This window comes from Pollachius pollachius (genome assembly GCF_949987615.1).
Source record: "Pollachius pollachius genome assembly, chromosome: 1".
Lineage (NCBI taxonomy): Eukaryota > Metazoa > Chordata > Actinopteri > Gadiformes > Gadidae > Pollachius > Pollachius pollachius.
In genome coordinates this window covers 30,042,403-30,057,090 of record NC_136934.1, presented here as the reverse complement: position 1 = coordinate 30,057,090, position 14,688 = coordinate 30,042,403, and the positions used below count along the sequence as shown (strand labels likewise).

General features: G+C 43.9%; 2 protein-coding genes across 2 annotated transcripts in view; one reads left to right on the top strand and one right to left on the bottom strand.

The window, feature by feature from the left end:
• Nucleotides 1-237: 237 nt before the first annotated feature.
• On the top strand, nt 238-3,176 carry ltap1 (lipid transport auxiliary protein 1). The gene is made up of 7 exons (XM_079736098.1): nt 238-442; nt 963-1,064; nt 1,209-1,317; nt 1,420-1,473; nt 1,592-1,758; nt 1,879-1,937; nt 2,047-3,176. The coding sequence occupies exons 1-7, from the start codon at nt 380-382 to the stop codon at nt 2,264-2,266; spliced, it is 774 nt and encodes a 257-aa protein (XP_079592224.1). The 5' UTR covers nt 238-379; the 3' UTR covers nt 2,267-3,176.
• Nucleotides 3,177-3,408: 232 nt separating this feature from the next.
• tuft1a (tuftelin 1a) overlaps nt 3,409-14,688 on the bottom strand; it is a 12,322-nt gene continuing 1,042 nt past the window's right edge. The window contains exons 2-12 of the mRNA XM_079737259.1: nt 9,966-10,043; nt 8,467-8,568; nt 8,223-8,309; nt 7,894-7,944; nt 7,698-7,787; nt 6,458-6,565; nt 5,877-6,091; nt 5,486-5,591; nt 5,311-5,394; nt 4,785-4,879; nt 3,409-4,558 (exon numbers count right to left, since the gene is read on the bottom strand). Of these exons, the coding sequence (XP_079593385.1) occupies nt 4,486-4,558; nt 4,785-4,879; nt 5,311-5,394; nt 5,486-5,591; nt 5,877-6,091; nt 6,458-6,565; nt 7,698-7,787; nt 7,894-7,944; nt 8,223-8,309; nt 8,467-8,568; nt 9,966-10,043 (1,089 nt within the window). The 3' untranslated portion in view covers nt 3,409-4,485. The remainder of the gene's footprint in view (nt 4,559-4,784; nt 4,880-5,310; nt 5,395-5,485; nt 5,592-5,876; nt 6,092-6,457; nt 6,566-7,697; nt 7,788-7,893; nt 7,945-8,222; nt 8,310-8,466; nt 8,569-9,965; nt 10,044-14,688) is intronic.

Sequence of the window (14,688 nt, the reverse complement as noted above, 5' to 3'; positions counted from 1 at the left end):
CCTGGAGTAGAGTGGATTACATTTAATGTGACGTGGTGGTGAAATGTACGCTATATTCATCTTCCGCATTAACCAATGCTGTCGGCAAACATAATTCCCAGTTAGTGTATATGGGCCGAATTGAACAGGTATCCTTCGTTATTGTCCTTTTCACAGCAGAGATTCTGGTCGTATTTAATCAGCAGGTGGCAGCAGAGACGCGGAAGTGTAGGACGTGTCATGTGATTACCCCGGATGTCAACAAAACTGTAGTTGAAAGTTGTCTCCGGTTTTAGCGATACTTTTTTTATCATTTACTAACATTTCATTGTTGAAAACGTGGTTGATATGAAGGTATAGCGGTTATTTAACTTTGTAGGTTTCAAGGAAGGATTTGAAAATGCGCCCTGACTCGCCTCTGTCCAGCGTCAACGTAGTGCTGGTGATGGCCTATGGAAGTCTGGTGAGTCTAAATAAGAACATGGAAAGAAACAATCCGTAAAATTGAGTTGAAGTCATGTTTTCAATCTTGAGTGCATACAAGCAGTTGTGTAATCTCGTGAATTTTATCTGTAATACCACCGGCATGTGGCTCAGGAGGTAAAACGGGTTGACTTTTAACCAGAAGGTTGCTAGTTCGTGTGTAGTTCGAGTGTCGAGGTGTCCCTGAGCAAGATACCTCATCCTAACTGCTCCGAACGACCTGGCTGTCGCCTTGCATGGTTGACTCCGCCGTCGGTGTGTGAATGTGTGCATGAATGTGTGTGAATGTTAGACAATATTGTAAGGCGGTTTGAGTGGCCACTTGTTAGAAAAGATCTGTATAAATGCAGTCCATTTACCATTCACCTCTCTAAAGGCTACACCTGTTCCACTCAGTATGCTTGGATGCCCTCAGCATCATCACACGGATTTACACACCATGGTTAATATGTTAGTTACTTTATCATAAACTGCTACCCTATTTCTTGCTTTTCCTCAAGGTGTTTGTTCTGCTGTTTATCTTGGTGAAGAGGCAAGTCATGAGGTTTGCTATGAAGACTCGCAGAGGACCGCATGTACCTCTGGGTCATAACGCACCAAAGGTAACGCCAACCTCTATCATGTCTAACTATATACAATTATATTTATAATCCCTTTAATGCATTGTATTATGTAGCCCTATGTGTAGTCAGTATGCCGACTAAATGCTGGTTTGACAATGTGTATTGACAAGTGACACTTTACAGGACCTGAGGCAGGAAATAGACGCCAAACTAAATAAAGTACAGAAAATCCAGTTTGAACCTCGTCTGATTTCTCCTGACGATGAGAGACTAAAATACAGAGGACAAAATGGTGAGCTCTCTCTCTCTCTCTCTCTCTGGGTAGTGACCAATAGCCTCTTTGTGTTCTAATTCCAGTGTATCCTATGTTACTAGAGCACTCTGTGTGTTGCAGGTTGCTATGATTACATCTACAGGATGAGGGCTCTGGATGCCATCAGAGACGCCGGTGAGGTGTTCTCTTTCATACTAGTATTGTTCTTTCCTGCTTCAGATGCACCAGTGTTTTGTGTTGGTGATGCATTGCTGTCCCCTCACTTAATCGTTGTCTTCTGATTGGTTGGTAGATTTCCCCTTCCACGAACTGGGCGGTACGTCCACGGCTGTGACGGGGAAGCGCTTTAGGACCTGGCTGCTGGAGCTGCGCAACTCCCACTCCTTCTTCTGCAGCACCAACCGGCCGCTCATCGACAGGGTGCTGGAGGGGTACAACTGTGCACGCCACGGCCCGGAGGTTACCGCTCACTTTCTCCATACGAGACATTTTGGATTGCATGGATCGGATGTTTTGGGTGGGAACATCATTCCATGTGCTCACTCTTTTCTGCTCCATGTCCATGGTTCTCATCCGTAGGAGTTTGGCCAGGCTGAGTATTTGAAATACCAGGAGGCTCTTACTGAACTGGCCTCTGTGTGAGTAGCCGCAGCTACTCTACACTAACTCCTTACTCCCTCATGGATCATCAGTCGAGCCAAATAACCATTCATTATATTTTCCATGTCATTCTTGTCTCCATCTCAGTGTGAAGTCCTTTGCCAGCTGCAGCACTCTGAACCTGGATCACCAGTCTGCCGCACGGGACCTGAGCTACAGCCCGGAGCCCGCGACCTCTGACCCTCCGACCCAGAGCAGCGCCCTCATGGTGCCGGGGAACCACCAGCAGCGGAGCAAGCTGCCAAAGCACTTCCTGGAGCTGAAGAGCTTTAAAGACAACTACAACGCACTGGAAAGTGTGCCCTGAACGGAACTCGGTTTGAACCCTCCTATGGCGGTCCCTGGGAGGTCAGAGTCAACGTTGTAGCGCGCTACCACTTAGATGAAAGTGCCTTTTGGTCTGGAGACGGAGAACAGGATGCGCACCTTTGGTGGAAGGTATTACTACTGCCTTAGTGAACTACTGTGGGGGGGTGACCCTTCATGGTGTTAATACAGCCTTATAGTATTAATACACCACTTTTGGTTTGAACTAAACATTGCACTGCAGTTCACTGATAAGGTTCTGTTTACATTAACTTAACTTATTATTATTGTTATGATATGTGAACTGAATAGATGGTGTGTATGAGTATTTAGCCAAACAAAATATTATGCAATGCTATGAGACAATCAGTGTTAATTGCATAAAACAATCTTGCAGAAATGTTCTGTTGCAACGTCATGAAAGCTTGCTTGCTTTCCGTTAGCGTTAATCTTTCAAAAGCCAGAACAAAGCCAATGATTCATTCAAGATAAAATGCTTCTCATTCTCTTCTCACAGCGTAATTGTTATGTTTATCGATGTGCATACTGCATTGTGAGAATGTGTCTGTGTCTGTGTGTCTATAGTATGTATAGGTGAACTTGAAGACCAATATGTCAAACTGGTTTTCAGATATGGACTATGTCAACTGACTAATGGGTTTCTTTGGGAATCATGTAAAATAAGTGGTACACAGGAATACATTATTTATGTTGTGATTATGTAAGTCATGCTTAAAGCTTATTTAATAAAGGTTTATAATTATACAAAAATATTCAAGTACCATATGCAAAGGAACTGTGAAATGTTACATTGTGTTTCCAAATACCTGCGTTCACCTATGCTGAAGTTGCTGCTGGTGAATATTCCTAGATTTTCTTTGCTAATTAAAACCACCTGCTAACCACCTCAACTTTATATTCCAAGTCCCCTTCCTGAATTGTGTCAATAACTTGGGTCCCAAAAGACCAATAATGACATGTCATTGTTGCACTAAACAGACCAGAATGAGTCCAGTCTCAGAATGCAAGGCCTGGAGTGACCACACGATGGAGGCATCTTTAAAGAGAAAGAAAAAAAAAATGATATACTGATAATGATATTATCTTTTAAAGAAAGTAAAATGACTAAGGGGATTCGTTTTTTTATTTTAATTTATCAAACAGATGACAAGTAAAAGAGAATGCACACAAAAGGTCCTATCACAAACTACAAAAGCTGTCTTCTATAAATATATAAAGAGAAAATGCTCACAATCACATTTGTTAGAAGTCTGAAGTGAAATCACATAAATAAAAACTAAATATATATATCTACACAATACATCAGCTCAGATAGAAAACTTCAGGAATTTGATTGAAAATATGACAATCTTTTGTGGGGGAAATGTTCTTGCTATAAGTCAGATAATTAGCGCGTCAATGTCTTGATCTACTTACAACTCACAATACAATAAAGTGCCTTGCATTGGGCTTCAAAAAGGATCTCTATCAAAATAATAAAATGGTGGTCAGCATTGGAGACATTGGAGAAAGGTCGAATGGTGAAATGGTTCATTCAGGCTACAGACTGGTTAGTAAGCTTAACGCATAAGAACTTCATGGACGATCACGTCTTCCTCCTACGAGTGGCACTAGTTCCTCACAATAGGAGTTGTCGTGTTGAGGATGTTCACAAATATTGGCTTAAGTTATTGGTGTAAAAATACAATACAATATCTGCCTAGGCCCCATGTCCCCCAGTACCTAGCCTACATGTTAGTCTGCACTTCAATATGCTGCAGTTAAATTGTTTAATGTAAGTGCTTTTGTAGTGACACATCACACCCCTTACTTCAACTTATCCTTCATTCTTTGTGCACAAAATTAACAACAAAAATGTCTCAATCAAGGGAACAATGAAATAAACATATTCAGTCTAATGCAAGACCATTAATTCAGAACAGATATTTAACAGAAGACCACTGAACCAACATTATGGCATTTTGTACCTATTCCAATCAATCTCTCCTTGCGATGTCACCCAGAGAGCATGAGTGTGTGTGTTTGGTGGATGTACTGGTGTTGTAATATTACAGGCAGGAACCCACTAGTGTGAGCTGCATTGAGGGTGTTATCGGTTGTTAGGCGTTTGTTAGCTGCTGTCAACCCATCGGTTCTCCTTCACTCAGTACCCTATGCATCCAGGCTCTGATCTTCATGTTTTTGATGAACTCTCCGCATTCAGGAATTGATCTCGATGATTTTCATGAACGGCAGTGGTTTGCTGGATGAAGTGGTTGGCTTTATGGGCTTGCTGTTTTGGGGGAAATATAATATGTTTTTTAAGTATTGAAGAATGATTTAAATAATACAATTATAGAGTTGTTGTAGAGATGTTTGCCAATGTCAATGTGTGTGTGTGTGTGTGTGTGTGTGTGTGTGTGTGTGTGTGTGTGTGTGTGTGTGTGTGTGTGTGTGTGTGTGTGTGTGTGTGTTAGTGAATTCATTTAGGTTAAAAGTGTGACTGAGCATGAGCTAACCTGTACACTATCCTGGAGTTGCGTTCTGTTGAGAGATATGCATTTGACCTTTGCTCTCCCAGGAAGTAATCCATCTGGTCATGCATCTCTCGGTTCTAGACCCAGCACAGGACCAAAGGTGGATTCACATTTCATAATCAGACACAACAGATTCCATTTCAAAAGTTAAGTCATATGAATTGTGTATACATTTATCTGTAAATATCAAAATGTGAATAAAACAACAGAAAATAATGTTTAATGTACACATGTCTGAACAAGGGAACAGACTAAGAACAGGGGCGACTGTGTATTGCAGATACATATTAATAATGGTATGACAAAGGGTATCTAGACTAGAGGTCCTTTTCAGGAACTGTTGAGGACCCTGTTTGCAATTCTTAAAAGAGCCATGGCTGATAACAGCCACTGGTCCTATGAAAGGTATGCGCAAACCCGGGAGGAATACACGCCTACTCTTCACTCTGTGTAGATCTATAGGATTTACTGTTTTTCTGAATCACAGCTATCAATGTCGGTATCTCACCTCTGCTTCCAGGAACGCCACCTTTTCCTCAAGCTGTTTGATGACGCGCTCTCGCTCCTGGATGAGCATGCGGGAGTTCTGGAGCTGTGGTCGCAAACACACACACAAGTTCAGTCTGTAATCCCTGAGCAAACAGAGATAGAGGGTACGTAAACTTTACACACTGAAACCGTACCTGCTCAATCATGTGTCGCACTTTCCTCTGCTGGCACTTCAGCATGTCATCTAGATGGTGTATCTTCTCCTTCAGGATGGCCACCTCTTTCTCTAACTGCTCAGCCCTACACAATACACACACACACACACACACACACACACACACACACACACACACACACACACACACACACACACACACACACACACACACACACACAACACACACACACACACACAAAAACACAAAAACACACACACACAACATGGTTACACTACCGGTCATTGATGTGATATTGATACTAATTTCTTGATGTATTGATTGCATCGGATCTTGAGTAAGTTAGGTACAAACATGATTAAATAACATCAAATAGAACATGCTGATGATCCTCTGTGCTGCTCCTCACCTCCTCCCGTCTCTCTGGCCCTCCTCCCTCATGTGGCGCAGCTCCTCCTCGCGGCCGCGGATGGAGTCCCTCAGGGAGGCGCTCTCCTGCTCCATGCCTCCAAGTAGCCTCTGCAGGTCTTCGATACGCATGTCCCTCCTCTCCCCGTCGTCCTCTGCCTCCTTCAGTCTGTCTGTCTGCTCGCCCAGACGCTGCTGCAGCTCCCTGCCCTCCGCCTGCCAGAGAGAGAGAGTGTTAAATATAAACATATCTCTAAATGTCGTATTATTGTAAACCCTTGCATTTTGTGTTTCATTGCCGTATCTGCTTTTGGTCATCCTGTTACTCTCTTTGTAATACCGTGTGTGTGTGTTTGTGTGTGTTTGTGTGTGTGTGTGTGTGTGTGTGTGTGTGTGTGTGTGTGTGTGTGTGTGTGTGTGTGTGTGTGTGTGTGTGTGTGTGTGTGTGTGTGTGTGTGTGTGTGTGTGTGTGTGTGTGTGTGTGTGTTTTTGTACATGTGATCGTTTGTGTATGTTTCGTTGAGTGTGTGCCAGTGCGAGTGTGTGTGTGTTTGTATGTGTGTGTGTAGGTGTGTGTGTTACCTGAAGCCTCTCTCTCTCCTCCTGGTGTTTCCTCTCAGCGTCCTGAAGCTGTGCGTACAGACGTCTGCTGACCTCCCTCATGTTGTCTCTTTCACCTTCATCCCCCTCCTGAGACACACACACACAGAGAGCAAGATGTTAATAAAGTGTTATCGAATCTAATAGTATCTCATGAGACCAGGGGACAGAGTGTGAGACACATTGGTGAGGAGATCCCCAAACATCAAGTGTGGTCATAACGAAACTGAAGCTGAAGAGGGAAGAGGGGACCTGTTTTTTTGGAATCCGGCATGTTACCGGAAATAGAGAGGAACGAGGGGGAGTGAGAGAGAATGAGAGATAGAAAGAGAGGGAGAGAGAGAGGGAGAGAGAGGGGGGGGGTGGAGAGAGAGAGAGAGAGAGAGAGAGAGAGAGAGAGAGAGAGAGAGAGAGAGAGAGAGAGAGAGAGAGAGAGAGAGAGAGAGAGAGAGAGGAAGGAATATATGCACAACATGCACAAAAGACAGGGTGTGTTGGATGTTTTTATGTTTGTCACTTGAAAAGTTGTCCCATAGCCATGATCTTTAGGTCCCTGCTTGTGTGTTTTCTACTATTGCTCACAGAACTTATCTGCAGTTGGCTCGGGATGGAAGTGATGCTCGGGTTTCCTGATGCTACTAAGATAAGAGGCTGGACTCCACCAAGACTTTATGATGATGATACTGTTGACATGCTCTAAGCACAAGCTGCTAAACACACTTGGCAGAGGAACAACTGACCAATCCGTTTGGGGACGAAAAAACAACATCTGTGGAATGCTGGGAACAATAGGGAGTGTATCCCAAGCCACCTGTTAACAATTGTGCAGGAACAGCCTGTGCTGGAACAGCCTTTCCCTCTCATGCACACCCTGTGGTGCAATATGCATTCTTACAGCCTGCCGTCATTGTAACCCCTTTCTTTAACACACTCCAATAGATGCACTGCTCTGAGCAAGGGTGGACTGGATTGTGTTGGATTATTTTTGTATTGTACTACTGTGCTATGACGCTGGTAGCCTGATATTATCCAGACAACTCCCCCACTCCCCCTCCACACACACACACACACACACACACACACACACACACACACACACACACACACACACACACACACACACACACACACAGACAGACAGACAGACAGACAGACAGACAGACACAGACACACACACACACACACACACACACACACGGACAGAACATGGGGTCCAGCTCACCTGCCGGCCGTTCCTGGCCCCGCTCTGGTGTTCGACTGGGCTGCTCTTTCTGCCGATGCTGCTGCTGCTCTTCTGTCCAGGGAAGTAAAACTGGATGGACATGAAGAAAACCATGTGGTAAAAAGATAAAGGTAAGGGTTTTCGGTTTAGATAAGGAGCCAGGGGGAAGAATTATCTTAACATATCCAGGACTTACTTTGGTCTTGGATGCCATCTGTTCACGTAGGTTCTTCAGGCAGTATCTCACCTGAAGGAAACACAGCCATCCTCTTAGTATTATAGAGCTTACATTACTTATGTAGTATACACTGTAGACTCTGCTCAAATCAATTTTCATTGAGGTTTACATTCTGGCAGTGAACGCCTTGAATATACAAATATCTGGCCCATCATCTCCAACAGGAGAACACACAAAGAGAAGGACAAAGACACACGCACAGCACACATGTCAGGCATGCAAATGATGGCAGAGAGAAAAAGGGAAATAAACAAGGGAGTGTCTGCTGCACCTGTACGGTGCCTTACCTCCTGGATATGAGACACCTCCTCCGACAGCATGTTCAGGTTCTCCTGGTGTCTCTGCTGCTCCTCCTTACGGGCCTCCAGGTACACCTGGAACATAGAAACCCTGCGGTTACCACGGCGCTCGCTTTCTCTTTCTCTCCGTCTCTCACACACACATGCATACATGATCACACAAAGAAAAAACATTGCATTTTGATTTTGATTTTGATCAAGTGTGAGTATAATAGTTTTGTTTACATCATACCTTTATCACTTCAACCTTCTCGTCCACAGGTTTGATTGGCTCAGAGGTCAGAGTGGTATTCTCGTAGGCCGGTTGGACGAGAGCGAAGGCTCTTCCGATTGGCTGGAGAGCGGGAGGAGAGGGGTTTAGGGTGTGGCGTATAGGTGGAGTTCAACACATTCATCCATCATGAGATCATGACTTGGCTTGATAAGGTGTTGGGGGAGTCTTTGATAGGAAGAAAACGTGATATGAAACGCGCTGCTTGAAAGAACACGTCTGATTACATCATTTGGTACTTCATCAGTGAATACTTCAGTGCAATGCATCCCTCTTTGTGTGTGTGTGTGTGTGTGTGTGTGTGTGTCTGTGTGTGTGTGTGTGTGTGTGTGTGTGTGTGTGTGTGTGTGTGTGTGTGTGTGTGTGTGCGTGTGTGTATAATAATAATAAGAGGAACACCCACTACATTGCATCTATCACTATGAAATGTTGAGCAACAAATCAACATCTGGTGCTTCTGTGGAACTGGCAGACAGTCGGGTTTCAGAACCATTGGGAGAGTGAAGAGGGAGGGGGTGACAGACAAACTGTGACGGGGGGAGAGCAGGGGGCGAGCAGGGGGAGAGCAGGGGGAGAGCAGGGGGGGAGCAGGGGGCAGTAGTAATACAACACGGGCACTCTGGCGCTCAGTCCCTTCAGAGTTCTGGCTGGGACTTCAGCAGAACAATGGCCATCTTACGATTCCCTGAGGCGTTGAGCAACAACAAATAAAAAACCTATGACGTGTTTAAAGTTGTTTATGTTTGTGTCAGTCTTTCTGCGTGTATGCTGTTTTTCCTGTGGGTAGGTCTATCTATGTGGCAAAAATCTGCACTGCAGTATATTCCTCACCTGCTAATTGTGCTGTTCTAGTGTAATGGCATTTAATACACCTGTTTGATTTTACTTCCCAGTAGAACTTTGAGAAATGACACAAGAAAAAGGTGTGCCTCGTCATTGTATTTGATCATTCCATTCAGGCAGTACATTGCCATTAACAATGACTGAGGCACGCCTTTCTTTCTTAGAAGTGTATTTATATTTCTCAAGGAAAAATAAAATATAATGTCAAAGAAAACACATATAAATTAAAAATGTCAAATTAAAATTCAAAACAACAAAAGAAAATTGTAATTTACTGGCAAACGATACTATCAATTTGTAACCAAAATCACAACTTTAAACAAGAGCTGTCTCCTTCCCTATGCATGACTATGAATTGTGTGAGTGAGTGTGCGTGTGAGTGTGAGTGTGTGTGTGTGTGTGTGTGTGTGTGTGTGTGTGTGTGTGTGTGTGTGTGTGTGTGTGAGTGGGAGATGGGTGTTATTTATTTTGCTTTTGTTAATCATTGTTATTCTTCAAATAAAATCCAAAATAAAATAAAAAAAATCACTTCAAAAATCGATTAAAATCGATAATCGAGATTTAATTTTTAGGCCAAATCACCCAGCCCTAGTGTACATATGGCAGGGGGTCCTTACCTTCCCTCTGGGCTGCTCGTGGCTCCTCACCGATGGACACTGGTCAAGCAACGTCAGGCGCAATCTCCTGCAACCGTCCTGCAGGGAAGCAAGCAGCGATGAGAATGAGATGAAGTCTCAAACAAGACCGCTATATGATTGGAAGAGGAGCAACTTCTGAGGAGGACTTCTATGACTGTAAGGGCGACTGTAGGGGGATTCAAATATCAGGAGCCTCTGAGTCATACTCACAGGACGAAAGAAACATAAAGACCGAAAGACGGAGACTGAGAGACCGAGAGAAAGAGAGAAAGAGACCGAGACCGAGAGAAAGAGAGAAGGACACTGTTGAAGTGTGTTGCTCCAAATGACAGGTTGGGAGAGCGTGTTATGGAGGAAAAGGGAAACTTATGTCCTTTTTTTCAGAAAAGAGACATACTGTTTGGTTTAGCGTGTGTGCGTCATCAGGGGGTTTCAGGGGAACCTCCCCAGATGTTCACAGCCCACTCGGGCGCAGGCTGTAATTCTGGGAAAGTGTCCAGGAAGTCTGAATTCAAGCCAGACTTAACATTTCCATTGTGGGTCTAAGGAGACAAAATAACAATGCAGACCCACAAAGCATCCACACTCTATAAGTGGCCCATGCACAGCGTTTCCCGTGGGCTGTGAGATCAGAGGTCCCCATAACCCCGGAACATAGGGGGCTGTGACTGGGTGTGTCTCACAGCACAGTGGCCCCTGTCATTACCAAAACAGAAATGTGTGTGTGTGCGTGTGTGTGTGTGTGTGTATGTGTGTGTGTGTGTGTGTGTGTGTGTGTGTGTGTGTGTGTGTGTGTGTGTGTGTGTGTGTGTGTTTGTGAGCTGAGAATTCTTCCCTTTCCGAGGAATGGGAAGGGGGGGGGCAATTATCCCTCCAGTTTCCTCCTACCATCCTGCAGATCTAATGTGTTGTGTGTCTGTTGTGTGTGTCTCCCATTCTGCATGAACAGGTCCTCCTCTCCCCACATGGCCCTACAGACATGCAAGACCTGTTTCAGCTCTGCAGTAACACGATGCACTTATACCTTTAATCAAAACCGAAAAACTGAAAAACGGAAATACTATTTATACAATGATTTTGGAGTAATTATGATATCAGGATGGAATGCTTGTTTACCTTTAATGCTTATAAATTAGCATCTTTTGTTACTAAAGCCTGGATGAAATGTCAGGACGGTTTATATCATTAATGTTAGTATTGTTTAGCATCAACTTTTGGTTTTTGGTCTGTCTATGTTTTATAATAGTGTCTTGTAAGCCCTTGTGGGCTGGGCATGTCCCACAAGGGCTGACACAATAATAAAAATGATAATTCAAATATACTCTAAACACCCTGTTTTGCGACACTCACACATAACAGACATGACATGCTGACAAGTAATGAAATGCTGAGACACAGACTCACATAGTCTGCTCTCACTACTCATAACATTTGCCTGTTAACTGTGGCTGGTAAAGAATATTGTTGTTCTTCACCCGTTATCCATAACTAATAGTTAATAAAGGGCAGTTGTTTTGCTTTTAGCTCATAAAACACAGCCTTTGTACCTTTCAAAGCCTCTATTGTGTAAAGTGTAGTTTTATACTCTCAGACCAATAGGGACACATATAAAGCACTTGTATGAACTAATGTCCTTATGTGGGGAAATAAACAGGTTTGTTTTGTGTGTAACACAAGAAGAAAAGTACTGAAGGACAGGTATATAAAATGGCAGGCGGGTTATAAAATGGCAGTCTGGTTCTAGGTGAATAACAACCTGCTGGTGCAAAAGAGTCAACAAGCTGAGCACTTGACACAGAGCGCTGCGGTGGAGGAGAGACCAGGAAGACTCAAAGAATAGGTAAGAGGTAGATGAGAGGACATTTTTTCATGGATGACCGATAATGGCTGACTCTGTTTGGTTCATGGAGAACAGGGGTAACCGCAAGAGGAATGAAGAATGAGACCGGTGAAGGGACAGGGCCGGGAGGTGAGGGCCGGACACAGTGAGCTGGTTGTTGAGAAAGAATGCCATTTTAAACCAGTTCCCTGGCCCTTTAACATGAGGACAAAGGCTGCCCTAATCCATGCTTCAATATGGATCCTCACACGCAAGTCTCTCCCTCTCCCTCTCTCTCTCTCTCTCTCTCTCTCTCTCTCTCTCTCTCTCTCTCTCTCTCTCTCTCTCTCTCTCTCTCTCTCTCTCTCTCTCTCTCTCTCTCTCTCTCTCTCTCTCTCTCTTTCTCTCTCACACACACACACACCGCTGTCTCTTCTTCCTTCAAAGACAATCTGTAATACTAGACATCCACAGGGTGCACACACAATGTGAGCCGTGAAACGCGGCCACAGAGATGCAGGCGTGCGTGCACACACACACGCACAGTCCAAAATACATACGCACACTAAAGATTGTGAACAAAGCATATAAATTCACGGTGTGACATTCCGGAAAACAGGTGTTATCTGATGCTAAGTGCATACAGTCTCGCTGATGGACTGAGCCTATGGGGAGAGGGAGCCAGTGATCACTGGAGGTCAGGCTCCAGGGCTCAGGACGATAAAGACACCTATTTTGCTCTCCATGACTTCAAGATGGATGCCAGACTCTCGCTTTATGACATTATCGCTAACTGGACAGCAGGTATAATTGGCAAGCACAGATGCCAAATACGCTGTCGGTGTGTTCATGAGGTTTAAGAATGTAGTTGTTCAGCCATCAGGGTTGACATTTTTATGAAGTATATGATTATCTGTTGCTTATGATTACATCATCAGCACTTGCTGTAATAAAAACTATCTTTATGAATGTGTGTGTGTGTGTATTTGCGTGTGTGTGTGTGTGTGTGTGTGTGTGTATGTGTGTGTGTTTATCTGTGGAGACATAAACAGATTGCCACCACAAATCTCAAGTCAAAATGGTAAGTCTCAGAGTCAGAGTTGCTGTCAATGCAAACAGGCTCCTGGCCTCTCTGAGCCGAGGTGTGTAGTGCAAAACACAAGTCTTAGAGATTTCCTTCTGAGAAAATCTGCTGTATCCCGGCTGGCAGATTCACAGTGTGTTCAACAGAGACAGAGACAGTAGAGGGAAAGTTCAGATTGTATTCGTAGTAAGGCTGCTTAATGATTAAGCTATTAACTCTACCAAACAATTACCTATCACTGCTGATCCACCCATGGCCGGATGGGGAAGTGTGCGTTGTCAATTTGAGGTTTTCAAGGGATTGCGTCACTATATTGAAGTGTTCATCAGGTGACAGCCCTGACCTTGAGTCACGGAGGTCAGCGTAGCTATCAGAGATTCTTCTCACATTCTTCAGTGTGCCACAACTAGTTCAATTAGATATTGGGTACTACTGACATTGCTTCATTTTCAACCAATGAGATCCCCGGTTCTGTCGTACCACTCATGACCCGGGCTGTGATGCAAGGACAGGGAGTGGTTGGTATGTTCCTTGACATAGATGGATGCATGGTAATGCTAGGCTTATTCTAAGAAAAGTGACACTAACTACTACTGTTTCTCAGGATCAGCGGGACATAATAGCGAAAGGTCAGACACTTCAGATGCACTGTCTGGAAAGATGAAGGCAGCTCTAGGTGTTAACATTCTGGAAAACAAATTGAGGCAAAGAAATATGTGCCACAAGCCTTTTTCTTTGTGTAATTGAATGCAGAGTATCTCACCAATTCTTCTTTTATCAAAAGCTCCCCCTCTGTAACTGGATAACATGTTTGTTTTGGTGGCAGAACAACAGTTACCTTGCTTTGTCTTGTAGCCAAATAACGCAAACACAAACTAAGCCCAAAGGATTGTTTTCAATGTGTGTAGCTTGGGACCACTTCAGGGCTCCAGATACATAACAAGTATCCTTCTCCTTATACACTGAATCTTTCATTGTACATTTCCCAGTGCATTAAATCCATTTATATATTCAATATATATTTGCTGATCTTGTTTTTCATTTTTTTGTTACGATTTACCTGGATAACCAATAATTCCTTGTTCCATTCTATTTGAATTCTAGACATGATAATCTTTTGTCAACCTCACGTGCAATAACGATTATTGTCACACCTTTGAAAGGGAATGACTTTTACTCTTTAATAGGTTAAGTACGTTATATGGTGTTTGCTTACACCATAAGGTAATATTGACAAGGAAATATCCCCACTTCTTCAGAATCCTTTCATGGGGCCAGTGATGTGCAAACCTTGACCCTTCTGGAGGTTTGACAATCTGCTGTGGACTGCTGATAGCCCATCTGATACACCATGCCCCTGCTTACTCCTTAGTGCACACTTCTCCTTCTCAGACACAAAGACTAAGCTCACCTCATTTCTTTATCATGGTCACTTTATGTCCACATCCATAAGTCAGCCATTATTGTCTTCTTGACAGGCAAATAGTGGACCCAGCCAGGTGGGGGGGGGGAGGAGTGTCAGGTTGCATGGCAACGAGCAATGAGCTTTTCCAGAGCAGTTGAATGATTAACCCCCTAGAACAGGAGATAACCCTGCAGGCACGCACTCATCCAAAAGAGTCCCCATGAGGGAACTTTGGGTTTAACTCCAGGTTTACACCGTCCCACAGATGGTGCAGGGGGTACGCCTACTGCAGTGGGCGGTCGTAAGCCCATTCCCTTAGTTAGCCTTCTCTAACTTGTCACAACTACGACTGTAAGCCCCATGCTGAAGGCCCCAATGACAGGCACAGATGTTA

Coding starts and splice junctions, on each gene's coding strand:
- ltap1 (XM_079736098.1), top strand. CDS start 380: ATGCGCCCTGACTCGCCTCTGTCCAGCGTCAACGTAGTGCTGGTGATG. Junction 1,065..1,208: donor TGGGTCATAACGCACCAAAG/GTAACGCCAACC, acceptor GACACTTTACAG/GACCTGAGGCAGGAAATAGA. Junction 1,318..1,419: donor AAAATACAGAGGACAAAATG/GTGAGCTCTCTC, acceptor TGTGTGTTGCAG/GTTGCTATGATTACATCTAC.